Source organism: Sardina pilchardus, chromosome 24, assembly GCF_963854185.1.
Source record: "Sardina pilchardus chromosome 24, fSarPil1.1, whole genome shotgun sequence".
NCBI classification, from domain to species: Eukaryota; Metazoa; Chordata; class Actinopteri; order Clupeiformes; family Clupeidae; genus Sardina; species Sardina pilchardus.
The window spans coordinates 9,464,499-9,489,732 of record NC_085017.1 but is presented as its reverse complement, the minus strand read 5'-3'; the positions used below and the strand labels follow the sequence as shown (position 1 = coordinate 9,489,732).

General features: G+C 45.6%; 1 protein-coding gene across 1 annotated transcript; it reads right to left on the bottom strand.

Annotated features, from left to right (window-relative positions):
• Window positions 1-308: 308 nt before the first annotated feature.
• On the bottom strand, window positions 309-9,919 carry cacng8a (calcium channel, voltage-dependent, gamma subunit 8a). The gene is made up of 5 exons (XM_062529753.1): window positions 9,852-9,919; window positions 7,268-7,504; window positions 4,564-4,647; window positions 2,198-2,338; window positions 309-1,156 (listed from the first exon to the last, which is right to left on the bottom strand). Exons 1-5 carry the CDS (start codon window positions 9,877-9,879, stop codon window positions 309-311), a joined length of 1,338 nt encoding a protein of 445 aa, XP_062385737.1. The 5' UTR covers window positions 9,880-9,919.
• Between the last annotated feature and the right edge of the window lie 15,315 nt (window positions 9,920-25,234).

Genomic DNA, 25,234 nt, shown 5'->3' with positions numbered 1-25,234 from the left:
GAGAAAAGCAACTCTAATTCCTCTCTCTCCTCTCCTCCTATTGGTCAAGCCATGGCTATAATTCCTCCATCTTTCTTATTTTTGTCCCACCCCGCTATCCATACTTCCTTCCTGTCCTCCAGTTACTCAATCAACCAAATCTCTGCTTCTTCTCTGTTTCTCTCTTCCCATCTCTCGTTCAACTCTCTCTCTCTCTCTGTCCTTCTCATCTGTCAGTCTAACAAACGCCAACCCCCCCTTCCCCCCCTCCCTCCCTCGTTTCACCCTCCCCTGCCCACACTTGTCCCCTCGTTCGTCGGTTCGTGCGGTCAGACGGGCGTGGTCCTCCGGTTGAGCGTGTTGGAGTTGGAGCTGTCCCCCTTGCGGTCCAGCCGGTCCAGCGTGCCGTGGCCGCGCTCGCGGTTGCGCTCCATGGTGGCGGTGGACGACGGCGCCTGCTGCCCGACGCCTCCCCCTCCTCCTCCTCCTCCTCCTCCCCCACCTCCCCCGCTGGAAGACAGTGTGTTGAGCGTGGCGGTGGCGCTCTGCAGCGAGGCGGCCAGGTTGGACTTGGACAGCGAGGGCAGCGTGCCGGTCATCAGGCCGCCGCCGCCGCTGCCATCGGTGCCCTTCTCGGGGAAGTAGTTGTGCAGCTGGTAGAGCGCGGCGCGGTCCACCGTGCCGTACATGGGCGGCTTCTCGCTCCGCGACAGCGTGTACATCGAGATGTCGCCCACGCCGCCGCCGCCGCCGCCGCTGTGCGTGTGCGGGTTGGGCAGCGTGGCCACGGAGAACGGCGGGGGCCCCGCCGCCAGCGGCGGCCCGAAGTTCTTGGCCGCGGGCCCCGGGGAGGAGTCGCGCGAGCGCGCGGCGGGGTCGGTGGAGCGCGAGCTGGAGCGCGAGCGCCGGCGGAAGCGGTAGCCGGGCAGGCGGAGCACGGCGGAGGTGGTGGAGCGCAGGAGGTCGGTGCGCGAGCGGCAGCGCAGCTCCTTGTTGCGCTCGATGTAGATGTTGACCGCCAGCACGCCCACCACCTCGGCCAGGATGAAGGAGAGGCCGCCGAAGTAGAAGGACCAGCCGTACGAGTAGTGCCACTTCTTGTCCTCGTCCTTCTTCGGCGAGATGTCGCTGAGCGCCGCCGAGATGTAGACGATCACGCCGATGATGTTGCTCAGGCCTGACGGAGGTGGGGGGAGGGGAGGGGAGGGGGGGGGGGGGTGGTAAGGGTCAGGGGATGGACAGAGAGAGAATAAAAAAAGGAAAATGGGAAAATTATGGAGAAAAACAATCAGGGCGCAGAACTCGAGGAGTGAAAGTCGTTCTAATCAAACAAGGTTGGTGCCAAGTTGTTCCCCTTTTGATGTCATTTCCTTGATCTCGAGCCAGACGCAGGAGCAAACCCTCTCCATACAGTACAGTGATCATGACTCACATTAGAATCCTTTATATAGCCCACTGGGCTTCCACAGCCCTAATTAAACTATCAGTGTTCCTCCAAGAAACACCTCGAGAGGAAGAATTGTCTGCAATCAAATGGTAGAGAATGAAAATCATTTTGAAAAAGGGGCTATGGTAGAAAAAAAAACATTTAAAAATGTTTTTGACATTCACAATTCAATGCTATTTGCAGTGTTAACGGATATTTTAAGACAGTAACATAAAAGGATTTTTTGACCAATATGAATCCAACTCTGCCTTAGTATTAGAAATGGGACATAGTGTTCTAGAGATGTCAATATTTAGTGCATAACCATGTCATTGTCACTGTGTCTCATTATTTGACAAAATTATTTTGTGTGGAAACACCCCAGTCGAAACTGGGAAAAAAACACTGTTTGTGAGTCAGTGAGATCAAGCCAGATGCTCTCCACAATCACTGAATCTACGAAGCACTTGGCCTTCCTGGTCCTCTTCTCTGATTTGCTTTCGGCTCCACATGTAAGGTTATTACAGTAACTAGAGTTGTGTGCGAATACCCCAGAACCTTCCATGCCAGTTCCTATTTTGCCTGATGAAGATCTGTTGATCGAAATGTTCCCTTTTAACTAATAAGGATGTTTTTGGAGCCATTACAGTGCAGACCATCACCCTTACTCTTTGACACGTTTTCTGTCTGGCACCTGTTTAAACACTTTTTTGGATGTGCGCACTCATCTCTCCAAATATGGATACGCCAGCACCCCATACCTGCCACCACAAACAGGATGCCCACTCATACCTGCCACCACGAACAGGATGCCCGCCCCCAGGATGATGTGCCTCTTGGTCTTGTAGAAGCGGCTGGAGGCCACGCACACTCCGCCCAGCAACAGCAGGATGGCACTCAGGATGGGGAAGATGCTGGAGGCACGCACCACACCTGCACACACACACACACACACACACACACACACACACACACACACACACACACACACCATTAGGTGCACACCACAACTGCACACACACACACCTGCACACACACACACACACACACTCCATTAGGTGCACACTACAACTGCACACACACACATCTGCACACACACACACATACACACCATTGGACAAGCACTACACATGCACACACACACACACACCATCAGACACGCACAACACTTGCACACACACACACACACACACACTATCAGACGCGCACTACACCTGCACACACACACACACACACACACGCACTATAAGACACATTCTACACCTGCACACAAACACACACTATCAGACGCGCACTACACCTGCACACACACACACACATACACACACACACACACACTAGAACAGCATTCTAGAAACACAATGATTCACATACTCATCCTTTGTCACCACAAAAGTTGCGGCTACAGTACACGGCAAAAACTGCTTCTCTCATTTATGAAGGAAAATGTGGCTGCCAGGAGAGAGAGTTAAGCTAATTTGCCTTGATAAGATATCTTAAAATAAGTCAAACTCTTATTTAATTGAGGGGAAATGATCTTATGAGAAAATGCAAGGTAGGTCTCTCTCTTCACACTAAAAACAATACCAATTTTGATCTTAATATAAGATTACCAGAACTTGGTTAGATCAGCAGTTTTTGCAGCGTAGTTAAATTTTCACACATCGCTTTGCATTACCAATGGTTACTTCCCTAGAAATCGCTACAAGCCACTGAATTCCATTAACATTTTACAGTCTCTCATTCCAACATAACTGCTATTTCTTTCTGCGTTTCCTATGCTTAAGACCTCAATCGAAAATATTTACATAACACACACACACACACACACACACACACACACACACACACACACACACACACACACACACACACACACACACACACACACACACACACAAACACACACACACACACACACACACACACACACACACACACACACACACACACACACACACACACACACACACACACTGCTTATTGGAAACACAATGTGGAACTACAGTAATACCGTTTGAATTCATCAGCAATGTGTCTGTTCTACTAGGACTGAAAGTACAACCAACCTAATACGTTCTTTCCAAATCTCCTCTTTGCTGGTTTCAGCAACCACCGGTCGAGGGTGAGCTAATCTTAGTCACAGACAGTTCGCCCACAGAATGACAGAGACCGTCTGAGACATACTGCTCGCTATGCACGTACAGTAGGAACAGCGTAGGAATCCATCGTTTCCCTCACTAAACGTGTGACAATGTCAATAACACGGATGTGTACACACTTCCGGAACTCTTGCAGCCGAGGGATTCTGTTTACACCAAGGCAACAATTAGTGACATAACCGAGTCAATTTGAGAGAAAATGTGACTTCAGGATAAACATCACATAGCAGGGTTCTCCTGAAAGGATTGTGTATAATGAGCGCTTCATCAGAGGATTTACTGTGAAGGTTTGTAAACAGGCTTTGAATCCGAACCACTCCAAAATAACTTCTAATTAAAACCATTTGAATACTTGAAGGATTATTTGAGATAAAGCTGATGATGATCAAAAGCCTTCAAAAACAATTCCGCAAAAAAACCAGAATGTTTTACAACACAATCCTTTTAAGGACGCTTCTTTCTAAACTATTGTTTCTATGAATGAAAAGTAGAGAGACACTGTTGGGTGGTTAGGTAACTCAAGTGGATGCTGGATAGATGAAGGACGGGAGGAGAGAATGAGGGTGACAACACAGCACAAAGCATCATGGGAAACACCAGAACACACAGAGAGGAGACACAGTGCGCAGGATCGAGGCTGAGACGGCGAAGGAGAAGGTTGGAGAGGACAAAAGAAACGCACAAAGCAAAGACTGAAGATGCCAAAGATGCCGTCCTTGGATTGTCCTTCAAAAGTAGCTTTTCTAGAATAAACTGTCTGGCCTCTTTTAGTCCATTTGACACAAAATACACACACGCACACGCACGCGCACGCACACACACACACACACACACAGACACAGACACACACACACACACACACACACACACACACACACACACACACACACACACACACAAACACACAAACACACACACTCACACACACACACACACACACACACACACACACACACACACAAACACACACACACCCATCCAAATAAAGATGCTTACGTAGGAGATATTCTGCAGCATCTTGGTCGTAATCAGCATCCTCTGGGAAATGATTGATCTGGGAGCAGACCCCTCTTTTCAGCCCTGGGGAAAAGTGAGAGAGAATGTATCTGTAAACACGTCCTAATCCACAACACAACTATGAGATCAAACAAAGAAACAGTGACTAACTAACCACTGTAAACTGCATTGCCATCATTATTTTGAAGTTTGGGAATCATGACATTAAACTGATCTGAGGTTGTGTTTCATATCCTGCTGATGTTCTTTTTTTTCTGCTTTAATGTGGTAAGCAGACAAGCACTTGACCTTTGATCTCTGAACTGTAGTCATCTCTGTGGATGCTGTTTATGTTCTCGGTTTTCCAAGGACGGCTCGCAGAGGGCAAACTCACACAGCTCTTCATATTTAAAAAGTTTAAATAATACAGGTGACATGAAGGGTGCATTTGAAATGATTTAAGGTTTTGTGATAGTATACTTAACAGGCATTCATTATAAATATTTTTGTGTGTGTATAAGTGTGTGTGTGTGTGTGTGTGTGTGTGTGTGTGTACGTGTGTGTACATGTGTGTACGTGTGTGTGTTTGTTTATTGTGTATGTGTGTGCGTATACGCATTCTGTCAAGTGCACTGTATTGATTCCTAGCACAGTGTGCGCACCATATTAAATGAGTGAATCTGAGTCTCTGTAGTCTCCAATGATCAGCTATCAGACACAGGAGCCGGGTGCGCTCACAGCGGTGTACGTGCACACGTCCTTCAGCTCTCCTCTGCTCTGATGTTCTCCATGGCTCACTGGAGCTGACATGCATCCAGTCAGCAACCAGCAATTACAGGGGAACGCAGGCTCTTCAGTGAACACGGCTCTGCTCATCAGTACAGTAGGTCAATCAGCGCCAACGTTAAACGCTATTGAACACAATGACGGCTCGTCTCTATGGGAGAGAACGCAGAGTTTTGAGCATAAATCTTCAGAGCATGCCATGGACTGATCTGAGCCGTTTCTGATGCTGTTCGAAGCAAGCCAAGAGTGCCCTGGGCTAACATGATCCAGAGAGCCAGTCGGATTTGGCATGTAGCGGTGAGGTAAGGTCAAACTGACCTGAGTCTAGAGGACAATCAATGAGTTCAATACTGAAAGAACATGCTACACCAAATAGCTCTTATGTCCACACACAAATTCCCTAAATTATGTAATGATCCAAAATAATCGATCACAACGAATCTAGACCTGACCAGGATGCTATTCAAATAAAAGTGTAATTTATTTAAAGGTCAAATGATCCTTGCCAAGTGCTCAAGTTATGCTAGATACTTCTGTGCTAGATAGAAGCAGTGGCTGTAGTGGGTAATGGTATACTGTGATGTAGTAGCTAGCTGTGCCGTGATCAACCCCAAATGTTAACACATATCCTCGCCTATTTAAGTGGGTATACTGAGATGGTGATGCTTTTTAAGTGGGTATACTGCGTAGTCCTAAGTATCACATCGACTACACCATTGGATAGTAGTATGCTACATACAATAGTTTAGTTTAGCACATTAAAGAATCCTCCAGGAGGGACACAGCAACGCCATGAAATTAATACCAAACCTCAGTCATCAACTCTAGCCAGGACGAATGAATATAAATGTTGACAGCTAAAGGTTCATATCAGTTATGACTATGATCTCTCACAACTGGAGGGAGATGAACTTGTGACACTTGTGTACCTGTGTCAAGTAGGCTGGGTAAATTTGGATTTCGCCTGGCAGCTCAGGCTGGAAACCTGCACATCTTTCTCCCTTGACTCCACAACCTTTGGGTCCAATCACAAACTATCTTATCTAAAAGACCGGATCATTGGTCTGATTGGTTGTAGGACTATCCAAGTCATTTGAATGATGCCCATTGATTACGCCTCCTGTGCAGTAAAAATAAACTACAGACTCCCCATACTAATGTTCAATCTTTAAAGACTGAACATGTGTCAAGCACACAGGTAGAGGAAGAACATGCATGGCAGGCCAGGGTTGACCACCTCTTACTTACTTATTTCAATGGCCAGTTTCAGGGCTCAAGGGCACAATGGCGGCAGCCGGTAATTCAACTCTGAGCTTTTCTGGCTACTGCTTGCTAGCCCAGTTCCTTAGCCACTGTAGGCTCTTCTCAACGTCTCTCCTCGGTCCTCGAGGTCCTCCTCGTTTCCACTGATCTACGTATAAAGAATGATGGGGTGGCAACAATGGGATCTGTCTATCCAGTGTTCTTCCTAGATCAGTCGGAACCAACCGGAGGGCCGAGGATCGAGGACCGAGGAGAGATGTTGAGAAGAGCCTTAAAGCAACACTAAAGCATTTTCCTCTGCCGCACGCATGCTATTTGTTTATCCATCCAACGATGTCCACAGACAATGTAGAGTATGTTGCAGAATTTTATGAAAGTATGATGTATTCCGACATCGAAGCAAGTCAAATTATTAGTTTCTTATGTCTCATTTCATCGAACTACAGGTACGCCGGCTACCTGATCTGGTAAACTTACATAGTGCGGTTATAGGCGATAGAGGGCCGCAAAGTGAATGCAAAGGCGCCGTTCACCCTGTTATGAGTTGATGAACCGCTGCAATGATTTTGGAAACATTATTTTAAGGTACGAAAAACTCTTTAGTGTTGCTTTAAGTTACCGCCTTGAACAGTAAGAAAAGAGCGTCCCCTCTCACCCTCTAGACAGCAGATCCTCCAGAGGCCAGAGTGGGTGAGGGCGCCCGGATCCTTCTTGTCCTTGTTGTGGGGGTCGTCCTGGTTGGAGGAGTTGGCTGTGCTGTTGCAGATGAAGGCACGGGCGTAGAGCCAGTAGTCGGTGCCGATGGCCACCGTCATCAGGGTGAAGGCCGCGAACGCTCCCACGGTGGTGAGGAGCACCTGGATGCCCCGCTCACACCACACCATGGCTGGAGGTGAAGGGGACAGGAGAGAGGAGGAGGGGGAGGAGGAGAGGAGGAGGAGAGGAGGAAGAAGAGAGAGGAGAGGAGAGAAGCGAAGAGGAGGAGAGGAGAGGAGGAAGAAGAAGACAGGAGAGGAGATAGAAGAAGAGAGAGGAGAGGAGGAGAGGAGAAGATGAAGAAGGAGAGAGGAGAGGAGAGAAGAGAAGAGGAGGAGAGAAGAGAAGAAGACAGAACAGGAGGTAGAAGAAGAAAAAGAAGAGTGAAGAAAATAAAAGAAGATAAAGAAGGGAAGAGAGCAGATGACGAGAAAAGAGAAGAGGAGGGGAGAGGTAGAGCAGCAAAAAGAAGGTAGGGGAGGGGAAGAAAAGAAAAAAGAAGATGAGAAAAGGTTGGAAGACCACAAGAGAGAACGAAAGAAGGAATTAAATGATCAGAGGAGAAGAGAAAAGAGAAGACCAAGCAAGGAGGAGAAGAGAAGAAAAGGGCACCAGTGAAGGAAAGAAGAAAACCAACCCAAACAGGAGGAGAGAAAGTAAAATAAGACGGCAGCATTACATTACATTGAGGGGGGTGGACGGGTGGACTAAGATGGTAATTTCAGAACAGAGAGCACTAGAGGGCTGACATCATAGAAGCACAGATAGCCCCTGAAAATTAACAACATTCAAGCTGGACAGCACTTGGCCCAAAGAAAGTGGCAGTTGAGAGCCCAGTGGACGTAAGTGAGGGGGACGAGGACCACCGTTAGCTCAGGGACGGGTCATCGTGAGGGAGGTCAGCCAGCTCACGATCGCCCATATGGGCGAGCTTTTCAAGAGGGCCGCTAACCACACAACGAGCCGAGGAGGTCAAAAGGTTGTCTGTATCCATGGCAACTACATCATACTGCCTTTCCTTTTTTTCCACTTTCCCGAGCAGGAGAACCCTTTTGTGTATAATTCACCCTGAACAGCTGGCTTACTCAAAATCACTCACTCCTCCTCCCCCCATTCAAGAGATAAAACTAACGTTCATATGAATGTCTATCTCAGATTTAGAGAAGGGTATAGGGTGGGCAGGCAATAACCCAGTCTGACTCTGTTAGCCTAGCTTAGCATAATTCAATGAAAATGGGTCAGACCAGTTAGCCTATACAATAGCACCCTTTTAGCTATAGGCTAGCTATAGGCTAACTGGTTTGGGCTAATTTTCCTAAAAGTTGGCATGTTCCTAAATTAAACATAATTTCAGATCACAAAAAAAGCCATACATGTAATGAGCCATATGATACATCTAATGATGAAAACATGAGGATGATGGACGATATCACTTTTATATTTATTAATTTACCTTTATCCAAAGCGATTTAAAGAAGGAGAATAACATTCAAGCTACAGTGCAGAGGAACCCATAGTACAGTACATACTACTTCATCTGTCAAAACTAGCAGTAGAGGATGAGAGTGCCAACACTAGAACTACAATCCATCCATTTTAGATGAAGGAGAAACATACTGTAACAAGCAGAGAGATCATCTGTCTCGCCTGCACTGACACCATTGTTTAGTCATTCTAGTCACTGACGGCTAGCCCATTACCACTCTTCCACAGGCGGGAACGGCCGGGCCATCCTAACAGGCTTGCCATGGCCATTTTCCCCCTATAGTTATATTTTGCCAACAGTGATTTCACAGCTGGAGATAGCAGAGGAAGGCGAGTAAACAAGACAGCCAACGGCAGGCTGAACACATCATCGCAGTAGGACAGTCTGGACTAGGAGTGTCAGTCAATGTATGGTGTCGTCACTGAATCACAGAGCTTAACCATGTATGCCTTTTGTCCATTTATTCTGAAAGCCAGAAACAACCGAAAAAGTCAATTTGTAGAGCAATAAAGTAGATAATCTAATACCAATGACATGCCAATTCTCAAAAATGTGTTGGTGTTTGGTTTATTCGTTGTATCAATACCATCAGTTAGTGATGCAGATGCGCCGATGTGTTACAGTAAGTTCCAAGTAGATACTATGTGTAAACTATTTTAGTAGATACATGTGGTTATGGTGTTTGGCTATGTGATTTATGAATTTACAAGACGCTTTTGTCCAAAGCCCCATACATTCACACAATGTTTGAGTAGACGTAGGACCTGCATATGTCCATATGGATGTGTCTTTTGAAGTTAAAGTTGACTGATGTTTAGCAGATGCTTCTATCCAAAGCAACACAGACTCGCAATGCCAGGAATCGGACCCAGGTCGACCGCTTATCAGTCGACGACGTTACTGCTGCTCCACGGCACCTATTCATGTGATGCTATGTGTGTGGGGGGTCTTTGCGATGTGCTGTACGTGTGCACTATTCTGTGTGTGTTACCTGGAGGCAAGTGCACCCTTCCTGTACCCTCCATGTTTCAAGAGTCCGAGGTCCTTTAGGTGAAGAGTATGCCGTCTCCTCTGTCCAGGTTGTATCCATCGACTGTCCTCCTCGCTTTCTCTCTCTCTCTCTCTCTCTCTCTCTCTCTCCCTCTCTCTCTCTCTCTCTCTCTCTCTCTCTCTTGTCCCCTATGCTTCGCCTGTAGGTGGAAGGGATTTCTCTTGATGCTTTGCTTCCTCCTTCTGTCCTCAGTATACGTTCATGGCAGGAGCCCTTGCTTTGGTCCTGAGGGAGAAATAAACATACACACACACACACACACACACACACAAACATACACATTAAAGCAGCAACATCAGACAACATCATTATTTAATGCTTTCAAAATGGTCATGACAAAACAGCCACTGTCACTGTTTGAGCTTCATGGCGTCAGTCCTCTGTGAAAGTGACAGCAGAACTGGTGCTATGGTTGTGTCCCTCTATCCACACAGCCGTGGAAAGACAGGAGACATATATGAAAAGGAAGAGAAGGCAGAGCGAGAGAGTGAGCGAAAGAGAGAGAGAGAGAGAGAGAGAGCAAGAGCGTGCTCCGCTCCATCGCCATGGCAACAGTGGATTCCAAAGTCGAGAACAGAGCCAGAATGAGAAGGGGTTGGTGGTGGTGGTGGTGGTGGTGGTGGAGGGGGTGTAGTGGTAGGTTGTGCGTGTTACAGGGATGAGGAGGGTGAGACGTGGTGTGTGTGTGTGTGGTGTGTGTGATGTGTGATGTGTGATGTGTGTGTGGTGGTTCTTGTGTATGAATATGAATGCACAGCCCGTCTCCAGGTCCTTGACCACTGGACGGTGACGTTCGAATCCTGCGGTGTGACATCTCCCTGCGGAGGGGAAGCTGACACCCAGCTTCCATGCTTCCTATACGCCGGGCAGGCCAGCCACATAGCATACGAGCATGCACAGCCATACATCCTCGTCATGCTCACACACACACAGCATCCTCACACACACAAGCATTCTCAGCTGCACTGCTGAACCAGCACACACACTTTTGAGTGTGTTTTGAGTGCCCCCCCACCCCCATCAGAACCCTCATCAGTGGTCTTGTTTCATATGTCCAGTCCTTGGGTATAAAAAAAAAGCCTCATGGACATGCTGGTGAGCCTGTGTCCTCTGTGAGGACGACGAGGAACGGTGGCAGAAGCAGCAAAGACCTTTGGTGTCAGAGGTCAAGTGCAGTGCAGGAGCGGGGTCAGACTGACAGATACAGATCCATGACGACAGTCAGGCTGCAGGGGGTGAGCAGGGGGTGGGGGGTGGTCATGGCAGAGAGAACAACTATGCCAGGGGATATCAGTGGTATTTGGACACAATTACAAGCAAAGCTGGACCCTAGCTAGTGGGTGGATGCGGTATAGTAGCACCAGGGCAATGCTCTGTGCTGGGAACAGATATTGTGTTTTTGTGCACACACACACACACACACACACACACACACACACACACACACACACACACACACACACACACACATACACATGCATGCATATATTTGGGAAACCACACTACAGAGAACCTTTACCTATATGTTTCACCTTCATGTTTTTTGTTACAAGCAGTGAAAAGTAACACATGTTCAATTCAACAGCTAAGCCTTGAGATATGGCCGTAGGATCAATGGGGTTCAGGTTAAGCGCTCATGGCCACAGTGTCGTTGCCAGACGCGACTGAGAGTGTTCTCTGTGGAACACCTTGCTAGTGTACCACCGCCACTGCAACACGTAGCGATAATGAACGTGTTACTATGGCCAGAGACCGCTTGTGTATCGTTCCCGTCATTGTACATCGTTGATATGGACGCTTTGAGGCTTTCATGGATGTGTGTCGATTTGTTCTATAGTGTCGAGACCACCAGCAAAGTGTAAGCATGTATTAAACTGATGGAGACAACTATGATCGAAGAAAAGACTTCTGTGATAAACATTAGCAAAAGACTTAAGTCCACCTTTAAATGCAATTATGAACGTTTGCTGCCACGCTTTGTGTAGCCTAATTTATGTTCCTAACAGAAAATCAATAAACGACCAAAAACAACGCCTACATGTCATTCATTTTGCTTGCACTAAACTGGAAATATAAATTCACATCAGCACACAGAATCAACGACAGGATTTGCGCAATCGTCAAATGCAGAATCGCTGAAGAAAATGAACAGCATCCAATAGATGTGTACCTGAAAACTGTCAGCAAACAATTCACGCACTCAAACGCCCCTCCTTTCCTTTCCTATGTGTTTAACACGCAGGCAGAGACATCGTGTGTACAATTTTAGTGACAATAATTCATACAAACTGAACAGAACATCAAGAAACATCTTCAGTTTGGGTCTTACCTTCACTGTTTGTACATCTGTTTGCTGTTGCGCTTTCGGTGAGACTTCTGATGGGCTTCACACGGATGCGGTGGGGATGGGGGATGACGGAGGGGGAGAGTGGTGGGCAGTGTTAGTAAGACGCCGAGGTGTCGCCATATCTGCTTTACGAGCCCATTAAAAACGAACTCCCTTCTTTATGAATTGGATAACTTTAGAAATGCTCTTTTTTTTAGCGTTCCTCGTGAGAGACGGTAACCTGCGCATGCCTGAACTCAGATTACAGTCAGTTCCCTAGGTATTTGTCTCACCATGTGTGTAACCTGTCAGTAACACGTAGCAACTACTAGCAACTCGTTTTTTTTTAAATTTATAACAACATATTGCATTCATGAATTACACACATTGTACATATTGTCACACCTTTGATGAATAGTCAGTAGTCAAAGTCAAATTCAAATGCATGACTGAAGTGGGCCTTCTGGTATGAAGAACTCACACATACCGGTAGGTCTATACATATTTTAAAATAAATAAATAAATAAACTGTGCAAGCATTACACAATTCACAAAGGTATCCATCACTAACACTAACAATAAAATTAATTGTTATAATAGATGCGTTCTCAGATGCAGATAAAAATTGGCATATTTGCTCTGGTACATGTACATTTTCAGAGTATTTGAAATGTCAATTAATTAATGTGCATTGTTCCTTTTAAAATAAATAAATAATAATAAAAAAAATAGATGAGAAAAAAAGACTCCTTTTGTTGAATGACCAACATAATTACAGTGCTAACTAAGGAGTTCAAACATGCAGACTTGCACTTTTCTCTATGGTGCTGAAATGGCATCGCACATTCAGTTCCTCAGTGTTAAAATCTGATAGCTCATTCCAGTGGTTTGGAAGTTTGTATATTTAAATGACAGCTCAGAAAACATTTGCAGAAAACATTTCCGTATCTCTGTCATTTCTATTTTGTATTTTCTCAGTTAATTTCTATCTTTCTCATTTCTATTTATTTTCATTTTTATTTTTATTTAAGTTTTGCACAAAAAGTCTTTTTTTTATCTATCTATCACTTGTTTGTCTGTTTCATGCGTTCTTGTTGTGAGGGATACTAATGCTGATGGATGGATAGTCAATATCAAAAAGATGCAAGAGAGTACGACCTTAGCAAGCTTCAGACACATGTATAGGCTACTGACTCCATTAGAGTTCCATCTGTTTCTATTCTGTTTGAGAGAGAGAGAGAGAGAGAGAGAGAGAAAGAAGGGAGTTTGGAGTCAATTTTGAACATTTATGGGTTTAATCCTTCAAATTTATGGGTTTAATCTGTGTTTAACGTCCTGCAGCGGCAAAATCAACCCTTTAACTTTTTAACATATCCATTTGGCGGTTTTAATGGGAGTGCATTTGTCTTCAGGTGGCAGCGCTCAGCACTGCCAGTATGGCATGCTGGACTTAATTCAATGCATGTTGGCATATGGCATACAGAGAAAGCTCTTTCATTACGCCCCTTTTAGTCCATGGGCCAGACCAGATATCAGTATCACTCAAGGTGGCCAAGGTTAGGCTACATGTTGTAAAGATTGCCACAAATCACCTTTTTTACATGGTTGCATAAATGTTGTTAAAATGAAAATGTATGTCCTGTTGCTTTGACTTTTCAAATGACAGCGCCATGTATGTAAATTTTGTGTCAGCTGACAGGGGACGCGCGTTTTGGGCACGAATGAATGGGTTTGCCCTTAGTTTAAATGGTGGCGCGGTGAGTGCGCGAGAGAGACTTTTTGTTACCTGAATTGAGCCGGCTGGTAAGAAAGTTACGCGGTTAGAAGATTCCTGTGAGCTGCATTGCCGTGACCCTTTTCCTTGTGGATTATTCGTCATTGGATTACAGCAAGATCTGGATACCTTTCCCTTCTGACATTCGCGTATGTTGAGATTGCGTTTCACATCCGTGTTGGAGCGACTACTCAACGGACTGTAAGATAAGCATCGTTTTCATTCTTTGGAGATCTCGTTTACGTTTTGGAACAGTCGGAATCTAATGCTTATTGTTTGGACTTATGGACATTGAACTTTGGGGGGTGTGGGTTTATATTTCACGAAGCTTTGTGTCTTCAATTAGCCTAAGTGTCGGGCCTGCAGCTCAGCGCGTTCGTTGCGCGCTAGGTGGCCACGGAGTCATTGATTGTTTGTGACACAATACAGCGCATATTCACGTAATTGTTTTGTGTTTTTCATGTGTTTGGTTATTGCACGATTGGCGTAGTTGATAAACAAGCCTATTGCCGTTTATCTTAAGCCAACAGAGTCCCTCTGTTATATTCGGTTGCGTTATCCGCCCGAAACCTTCTTTATATGCGTCGTGGCAGTGAGCTCTCTTAATTATTATAAGGGGCAAATTGTTACAGTGGTGGCCAGTACGGGGATCTGGATAATTCTTTTTTGCAACTGCTGTTAATATTTGGGCTATTATTTTGCACATATTGGGTGAATTGTTGGTTCCGTGAATTGTTGCTTTTGCTGAATGAACGTGTTGATAGGGCAAGCTAAGTCGCTAGGCCATTGAAAACACTGATATATCCTTTTTGCATTACTTACACATTTGTGACTTTATTAGAGTGCATTCAATACATTGCATTGCATTACATTACATTACATTACAGTATTACATCATAGTGCATTCACATCAGTTCATTACATTTCCCTGCATTGTTGTTTCACACTTACAATGTCCCACCAGCAGGGGCCACAGGAGGGTAGTAGCACTGGTGACACAAGCCCACTGATTGTTCTAGCCGAAAATCCAGTCCCACCTGGCAATGTTAACCGCTTCCAGCACGTCACTACTAGGCACAATCGAAGTGGAGTCTCTGAAATAGCCACCAAATTAGAAAGCCTGTATCTTGACAGTGAGGAAGATGATGATGAGGCTGAGGTGACTGATGAAATGGCAGAACAGCTTCAGGAGCTTCAGCACAACATGGAGGCTTTAGAAAACCGACTCAAAGAAGCCGTAGACAGCACTCTCAACAGAGAAGATGGACTGAGAGCTGCTATTGAAGCAGCAGTGCAGCAGGCCGCAGACTATGTTGATGAGAAGATGCTGAGGTTTGACCAGGCTATTGTTGCTTGCTTGGAGCGCAGGGACAAACAATGGAAGGAGGAATTGAAAAGGACCATCAGCAGACAACGTGCAGCCTGGGGGCCCACGGCCTTCTCCACCCCTGCAACCTTCGTGCCCATCACACCTGTTCCAGCAGAGGGTGATACCACCATTACACATGTGCACACAGCCAAGGCCAAACCGCCCATCAAAATGGAGTTTCCCAAGTTTGGGGAGTCAAGAAGCTCAAAAGATGTCACTGATTTCATTGATCAGTGTGAAAATTTCTTCACGCTGCGTCCACTGTCTGACATTGAGCTCATTGGCACCATCAACTCTGTTTTAAAGGGGCCGGCACGGAGCTGGTGGGTAGCTGCTCGTGGCAAGATCACCAACTGGGCTGAGTTCAAGAGTGCTTTCCTTGAAGCCTTCCTGCCCTCGGACTATCCTTCTGAGATGGAGGATCAGATCCGAACGAGTGTCCAAGCACCTACACAGTGCCTGAGGGACTTTGCCTATGACCACCGCGCACTTTGTCTGAAATGGCATCCTGAGATGCCTGAAGATGAGCTTGTGCGGCGTATCCTCAGTGCATGCAACCCAAAGCTGGCTAGCGGCTTGCGTGGCATAGTGTCCACTGTAGAACAGCTGGTGAAAGTCGGCTCTTTGATTGAGAAGGACTGGAGCAACTCAAAGGACTACTGGAGCCGCGTCCAACAAAATAGCCCCTCAGAGCGCACTCAGAAGAAGAACTGGCGTGACAAGAAGACTGACCAGGGACAGAGCCGGGGGCCAAGCGCTGACCTTGCCTCTGTGCTGGGTGCTCCAACTCTTTTGGTGGTGCCTGTGGCGATCCGTGGCTCGAAGGGTGATGCTGTCTTGGACACAGGCTGCACATACTCTTTGATGTGCAGAACATTGTGGAACAATATCAAGAAGACGGGTGAGACTTTGTGTGAAGAACGTCAAAAGTTCGTCATGGCCAATGGACAAGAAAGTAAGGCCATAGGAAGAGCTACCCTGCTGCTCACTCTCAATGATGCCCATTACACTGTGAACGTGTACATTCTTGAGGATAACCAGCTGTGCATGCCTCTTCTGTTAGGCCTAGACTACATGCGCATAAGCCAACTCACCCTGAAGCCACACCTTGGGAAATATGTAATGCCGGGAGGAAAAGAACACTGGTTTCTCCACAAATCCCGTGATGCGCTGGGGTGGAGGCACCCGGAACCTTCAGCCTACTTCTATGCAGCTGTGATTGAGGACTCCAGCAATGACCCGCCGTCAACTCCACTCCTCGAGGCTCAACCTGAGGTGGTCAGGCCACTGCTGCGAAGATGGTCCTCAGTTTGGACAGAGTCCACTGGTATCACTGGTGTCTTTAAGCACAACATCTGGACGACTGATGAGCTGCCTGTTCGGAAGAGAGCTTATCGTGTGTCGCCACAGAAGCAAGTGGTCATTGACGAGCATATTGACAAGATGTTGAAAAATGGCATCATTCAGCCCTCTTCATCTGCTTGGGCCTCCCCGGTGGTCTTAGTCCCAAAGAAAGACGGGTCACTCCGCTTTTGTGTGGACTACAGGGGGCTCAATGCGAAAACCCATCATGACGCCTATCCAATGCCACTCGTTCATGAAATCCTGGAGTCCATGCAGGGGGCCACATGCTTCAGCTCATTGGATCTCCAGAGTGGCTATTGGCAAGTTGCCATGGCTGAAGACAGCAAAATGAAGACCGCCATGATCACCCATCGTGGTCTCTTTCAGTTCAAAGTTATGCCTTTCGGTTTACGTAACGCCGGCGCCACCTTCCAGCGGCTTATGGAAACTGTCCTAGGAAGTTTAAAAGGCAATATTTGTTTTGTTTATATTGACGACATCATAATTTTTTCAAAGACACAACAACAACACCTCCTTGACCTTGATGCAGTGTTTCAGAAACTGCATCAAGCCAATCTGACGCTCAACGTCAAAAAATGCCATCTTTTCAAGTCCGAGTTGACCTTTCTAGGGCACATTGTCTCAGCAAGGGGCGTCGAAGTGGATCCAGCCAAGGTTGAAGCGGTCATGACATATCCAGCACCCACTGACCTCAAAAGCCTCCAGAGGTTCTTGGGGTTAGTGGGCTGGTATCACAAGTTCCTCCCAAGACTCGCGGATATCGCAACGCCGCTCAACAACCTCAAGAAAAAAGCCGTCTCCTGGGAATGGTCTGCTCAGTGCCAAGACGCTTTTCAACACCTCAAAGCCCTCTTGCAGTCACCACCGGTGCTCGCTCAGCCAAGGATGCACATGCCATTTGAAGTGCATTGTGATGCCAGCGACGTGGGCCTAGGCGCAGTCCTGGTCCAGTCCATTGAGGGCGCAGAGCAGGTTATAGCCTACGCCTCAAGAGCTCTCCATGGTCCTGAACTGAGGTACTCTACTTCAGAGAAGGAGTGCCTTGCAGTGGTATGGGCGGTGGAGAAGTGGCGCCATTATCTGGAAGGGGACACATTTGATGTGTTCACAGACCACAGTGCTCTGGCCTGGGCATTTAACTGCCCCAAGACAACGTCTCGGCTCACTAGGTGGACGCTACGGCTGCAAGCATTTTCCTTCAGAGTCCATTATAAGAAGGGCTGTTCCAATGTTGTGCCAGATGCGCTGTCCCGTGCACCTCAACCTGGAGACCAACTGTCTGAAGCAGGTGACATGGCTGTGGCTGTGTCAAAATCCTATTGGTCCAGCTTGCCTAGCTCCTTGGAAGATATTGAGAAGGCTCAAAACAGTGATGCCCGGTGCCAAGAGCTCTTTCAGTCCATCTCAGAGCCTACACCTGGCCGAATTCACTATCAGCTCCAGCAAGGTGTGCTCTATCGGGGCGTGCCCTCCAAGTATGGTGGTTTTAACTACCAGCTCGTCGTTCCAGCTGGGATGATTAATGAATTTTTAGCATACTTCCATGACAGCCCGTTTGGTGGACATTTGGGAAGGATGAAGACTCTTCTTAAAATTCTGGAGGTGGCATGGTGGCCTGACATTAGAAGAGAGGTGTGGAGCCATGTTCGTGCTTGCCAGAAGTGCCAACAGTACAAGGCTTCAAATATCAAACCTGCTGGTCTGCTCCAGTCAACGGAGGTCAAGGCACCGGGTGAGATGATCGGTGTGGACTTCATGGGACCTTTCCCATTCAGCAGAGGCCGTAATTCCATTCTCATGGTCGTCGTCGACTACTTCAGCAAGTGGGTGGAGCTTTTCGCTTTGAAGGATGCCAAGACCCCAAAGGTGTGTCAGATCTTGAAGAATGACATCTTCACCCGTTGGGGAGTGCCAGCCTTTCTGGTTTCTGACCGCGGTCCACAATTCACAAGCCAGCTGTTGGCTAGCCTCTGTGGATCCTGGGGCGTGACTCAGAAGCTCACCACAGCGTACCACCCTCAGACCAATCTGACTGAGCGGGTCAATAGAACTTTGAGGCCCATGATGGCATCCTATGTCGAAGACCACCATCAAGATTGGGACCGATGGCTGCCTGAGTTCCGCATGGCCATCAACACAGCAGTCCACGAAACCACTGGCGCGGCCCCTGCTGTGTTAGCTCTTGGTCGTAACATCAAAGGTCCCCTAGAGCGCCTCATCCACAAATCTCCTGTTCCTGGTACACCTGCATATCATACACTACACGCACACACACAACTCATGAAAGAGGTTGAAAGACATGTCAGTGTAGCCAAGGCCAGACAAGCTAGGTACTATAATGCACGGCGCAAAGATGTACACTTTGCAGCCGGTGACCTGGTCTGGATTAGGTCACACCCGTTGTCTAAAGCCTCTGCACAGTTCTCTGCCAAGCTTGCACCCAGATGGTCAGGGCCTGTTAAGGTAGAGAAAAAATTGGGTCCCATAAATTACCGTGTTCGTTGGTTGACTGATAAAGTGAAGGTGGATAATGTAAATGTGGTAAACATGAAGCCCTACTACGGTCCCGATATGCCGCTGGCTGGGGGGGGGGGAATGTAAAGATTGCCACAAATCACCTTTTTTACATGGTTGCATAAATGTTGTTAAAATGAAAATGTATGTCCTGTTGCTTTGACTTTTCAAATGACAGCGCCATGTATGTAAATTTTGTGTCAGCTGACAGGGGACGCGCGTTTTGGGCACGAATGAATGGGTTTGCCCTTAGTTTAAATGGTGGCGCGGTGAGTGCGCGAGAGAGACTTTTTGTTACCTGAATTGAGCCGGCTGGTAAGAAAGTTACGCGGTTAGAAGATTCCTGTGAGCTGCATTGCCGTGACCCTTTTCCTTGTGGATTATTCGTCATTGGATTACAGCAAGATCTGGATACCTTTCCCTTCTGACATTCGCGTATGTTGAGATTGCGTTTCACATCCGTGTTGGAGCGACTACTCAACGGACTGTAAGATAAGCATCGTTTTCATTCTTTGGAGATCTCGTTTACGTTTTGGAACAGTCGGAATCTAATGCTTATTGTTTGGACTTATGGACATTGAACTTTGGGGGGTGTGGGTTTATATTTCACGAAGCTTTGTGTCTTCAATTAGCCTAAGTGTCGGGCCTGCAGCTCAGCGCGTTCGTTGCGCGCTAGGTGGCCACGGAGTCATTGATTGTTTGTGACACAATACAGCGCATATTCACGTAATTGTTTTGTGTTTTTCATGTGTTTGGTTATTGCACGATTGGCGTAGTTGATAAACAAGCCTATTGCCGTTTATCTTAAGCCAACAGAGTCCCTCTGTTATATTCGGTTGCGTTATCCGCCCGAAACCTTCTTTATATGCGTCGTGGCAGTGAGCTCTCTTAATTATTATAAGGGGCAAATTGTTACAATGTTTTGAAAAGATCCATGTCTGTAGATATCATTTTGCTATGATAACCCTTCCTAATTCACAGCTAAATTAGTGCCATCAGCTGTTAAAGTTACATTTTAGATGCTGGTGCATATATTGGCTCATATTCAGGACATCTTTCATTGTTTTATATGAATGTGTTTGGTATCATTTTTAAAGGCAGCTTTCATTCAAGCCCTTTGTTTGATATGTATGTATGATAAATACAGTGGACACTGGACCTCTTCAAACCTTTAATCACACATGTTTCTACAATTTCCACCTTAATCACGTGTTTTCTTTTAGTCCTGTGGCATCAAGAAACATCAGAGACATGAAACACAAAAACTGGAATACTGACACGACTCTAAGGATTCAGGAAATGTATAATTTATTCATACTATTTCATTCTGATGGGGAGATTTTCAGCCTTATATTAGATGGACAGTTTTATGAAACTAAGATCAAATATGATAAATTATTAAATGTCCTCTGTCTTTATTCTTTCATGGACTCCTTCTGGATATTATAACACCGTTTTTATTCCTTCACTCATTTGAACCAATTCATATGTTACAATATGCATTTTGAATACAGATTGTTAGTTTAGAATTAACATACAGAATGTGTAATACATGTCTATTGTATTTCTCTCTGGCCACACTGATGCAGTTCATAGTCCATAGTGTAGCGAAGTAGTGGCCTTTAAAAGCAATAAAGAATATTTTGCTGGGCGCCAAATGCTCTGAGAGAGCGTCACACGGACAGGAAAGGATAAGAGGTGGCGACTATCACTACCAGGCTCAATACTCCACCATAGGAGTTTTAGGTTGCTATCAAACCTGTATCGGCTAGCTCAGGGATTGGGTAAAGCAGTGGCTCCCAACCTGGGGTCCACGGACCCACTGGGGGCCGCCAGGGATTGCAGGGGGGTCCTCACAGTGTGATCTGGGCTGAGGTTGTGAGATTACCAAATTACCACATTAAATTGATAAAATCCCAATAACACACCCCGAAGGATAATCAAAACTCTTAGAATCCAAATTGAAACATATTTTTGTTCCACATTTAAATTCATGCAGCTATTTATTACCTTTGACCATTGAACTTGCGTAAGCAACCTTCAGTTCAAACTAGGCTAGGCATTGGTAATTCATCCCCAGACCCCGATTGTTGAAAAAAACAATGTATTGTGTGTGTATGCAGGTAGGAGTTTGGGCAGGGTGCCCTGGCTTGTCTTAGAGACACAAGCAAAGGGGGCCTTCAAGGAAATCATTTAGGAAACACAGGGGTAAAGCACACAGACAGGGGCCAAGCAATGAAATGGGGAAGATTCAGTGTGATGGAGAAATGGCAAGTTCAGTCCAGCAGTTTGACACAAACGTTTATTAATCATTTCTTATGCATTATAGCTTGTATATTTAGTTATTTTCATTAGGCTATTGATTGAATTATTGTTTATTATTGCTATTCTCCTCAATGTAGTATTACCAGCTTTTCGATTGTTTACTGTTACATTCTGCTATTGTATTGTTGAATAACAGCTGTTCACAATAATTGCAATACCCCAATATCATTCATTTCATGAGTAAACGTTCCCCTATTCTCATTTACAAAGTGCACAAAAGGCCAGACATATGTAACTGATACAAGTTTGTTTGTGTGTAATAATTCACTAAGGTAAGTAGTAGTAGTAGTAGCAGCAGTAGTAGTAGTAGTAGTAGTGGTTCTGTATTTGATTAGCGAATGTATTAAACATAACTTTGCATTAATTAAACTGTTAATGTATATGTTGAGACATTAGTTAAGATCAATTTTGATTTATCATTTCTGATTATATGTTTCTAGGTAAACTGAATGATCATGGCCACCAGTGAGCCAGTAAGTAAATAACTGTCTACAATCAAAGCAACCAAAAATGGAATGCATTATGCATGCTGATATAAGGACAATCAGACCTGATCCAACCACTCAGCTCCTACAGATTACTGTATGGTTATGTCACGCCTTGACAACAACACCCTCCTCACGGGCCTTCCAGCTTGTGCAGTAAGACCACAAGAGATGGTCCAAAATGCTGTGGCCTGTCTGGATGTCAATCAGCCAAAAAGGGCACGTTACCTTGCTGTGCATTGAGCTCCACCGGCTTCTCTCAGCCGTCCGCATCAAATTCAAGTCACTAATACTGCCATACAAAGTGATTGCTGGGTCCACACCCATTTACCTAAGTGTTTTCTAAGTACCTAAGTTTCTGGTACCGCTCGGCCAAAGAACATAGTCTGGCACTGCTGCCCCCACTCCCACGGCAATCCCGACTTTTCTCATCTGCAGAAGATGAGGCAGAAGGAGTAACGAATGCATACAAGCCATTTCAAGGCCATGAGGGGATTTTCTCTATCTCTCTCTCTCTCTCTCTCTCTCTATATATATATATATATATATATATATATATACATATATGAATGTATAATGTACTGTATGAATATATATTTTAGGGGCTTAAGCGAGTTTTTCAATGGGTGGAGAAACCTCCACCCCCTCATGTAAAGTCACACATGCGGAATGTAATCTCAGACTATATGGGCCTATCGGTCTCTGTTTTCAATGCTTTTCAATTTGCACAATCAAAATGTCCTCCAGCATTTGATGGAAATGTAATTCCTGCAGGTTATTTTTAAACTGGCCTCTATTCAGATACATGGGGAATTGCCTATGATCTATTCATGGTCTTTTTCCATCATATTGCAGTGGGTACGACTCCTGTGATTCCTTAAAACAGTGTGTGTATGTGTGTGTGTGCGTGTGCGCGTGTGCGTGTGTGCAGGGTAGGGTAGTAATCGATTATGTAATCTAGATTACGTAATCAGACTACAAAAATCCAGTAACTGTAATCAGCCCAGATTATCAGAATACAGTTACATTGTTGGGGATTACCTAATAACATTTCATCATGCAAACAATCCAACTTTTTTATGATAGCCTAGCCAGTGTTTTAATTTGACAAACAGCTCATTCATTTGATGTCATTATCATCCAATTGCCTGTGTAGTTTCTTGACAAGAAAAAGGTTCAAATCAAAACTCAAGATGGAGGAACCGTCAATGGCCAGGTTTTCCAGATTTGTTAAGAAGCTCTAGAGTGCTAAGAACTTCGTAGGAGCGCTCTAAGAACATTCTATAAAGTTCTTAGCACTTAACGAATCTGGGAAACCCGGCCAATGTCAGTCAAGCCAGATAGCAAAATCAGATTGATATGCAACTAGCAGTACACTGTCACTTGTGGTCCACTGTTGGACCACCATCTCTTGAAATTTAACTCATCATGAATATTAAGAAAAGACATGAAGTGTTATGAAAATGATGGATAAAGTATAACTGAATAAATGAAAAAAGATTTTAGACCAATAGTGAAAAAATATTGAGGCAACTCGCTAGTGAACCGCCAGAGAACCGATGAGCAAAACGCCAGCGGACTGCCAGGTCTACCCCCAATGGGCTGACAGTGGTCCGCCAGCCTCTTGCTATCTGGGAATAGACCCGTTCCAGTCGGGAAAAATATGTTCAGTACTTCGCAACATCACCACAACTTAAAGACAGTGGAAAATAAGATTGTGTACTGTATGTTGTGTAGCCTACAAGTTGTGTAAAAAGTAATCCTAAAGTAATCAGATTACGTTACATGTTTTGGGTGATCCAACTGATTACAAAATTTGACATGTAATCTGTAGTCAGTAATCGATTACATTTCAAAGTAATCTGACCCAACCCTGCGTGTGCGTGTGTGTGTGTGTGTGTGTGTGTGTGTGTGTGTGTGTGTGTGTGTGTGTGTGTGTGTGTGTGTGTGTGTGTAAGTGTGTGTGCATGTGTGTGTGTGTGTGTGTACATATCTGTATCTATTCATGCAAGTGTGTTTTGAAGGACAGTTTAAACAGATGTGAAATAAGTCGTGTGTCGGACCTGGAGGGAGAGAGCACTAACGTGGGGTGACAGGTTCCCCCCGCTGCAGTGGAGCATGAGAGAAAGAGGATAACTCTCAATGCATGCACACACACACACACACACACACACACACACACACACACACACACACACACACACAGCCTCAGGTGGCGAGCATCAGGTATTGATCTGAGCCAGAGCCTGAAGCCAGAATGCGAGGGTGGACAGACGCAACCCTCGGGGGAGAAGGAACATTCTCTCCCACTCTAAATGTTAAATGTGTGTTTATTTACCCAAGGTCCTTAAAGGCACAGGCCACCATCGCAGGTGTGTGGTGAGTTTGTGTCTGTGTCTGTGTCTGTGTCTGTGTCTGTGTCTGTGTCTGTGTCTCTCTGTGTATGTGTGTGTGTATGAATATCTTCTCTTTCTCAATTCAAAATGGGTGTGAGGACTTTCAGGCTCATGTTCAACCAGCACATCTGTGTTGTTATTCAACCTGCATATGTGATGCTAGTTCACATGCCATACTTGTGATATGACTGGAGAATCATTGGGACTTGTGCACTTGAAGCCTACAGTACGTACTCACAGACACAAATATAAAGTATGCAGTCACCCGCAGTCATGAGCCATCACACATACTCTTCTGGAGGATAGTGACTACACAAATCAGGCCGTTTTGCAGGGAAGAGGAGTGTATCTTTTTTAACGACCTGGATCAATTGGCCAAGCCTCTGAGCCATTTCATCCCCCCCTACTGACCCATAGAGAGCTCTTTGAAGTGACTCTACATCCAGATCATTTCAGCCATTGATTCTCTGAGGATCTGAGTCCAACCCCTATGAGTCAGACCATGTGTGGCAACAACACATTATTTTAGAGCGGATATACTGTGACGAGGAGTAGGCAGAGAGAGTAATGGCATTTCTGGTTAAGTCAAAAATGGCCGAAATGAAGGTGGCACACCTCTGTCAAAGTAACACGATGTAGAACATCTATATTTTTTGCCCATTTTCAATACACTAACTAGGCACCCTTTTAGTGTGAAGGGGGTACCAAGTTTGTATAAAAACAATGCAAAGAGGGGGGGTGGGGGTGGTGGCTCAGCAGGCTAAAGCACTTGTAC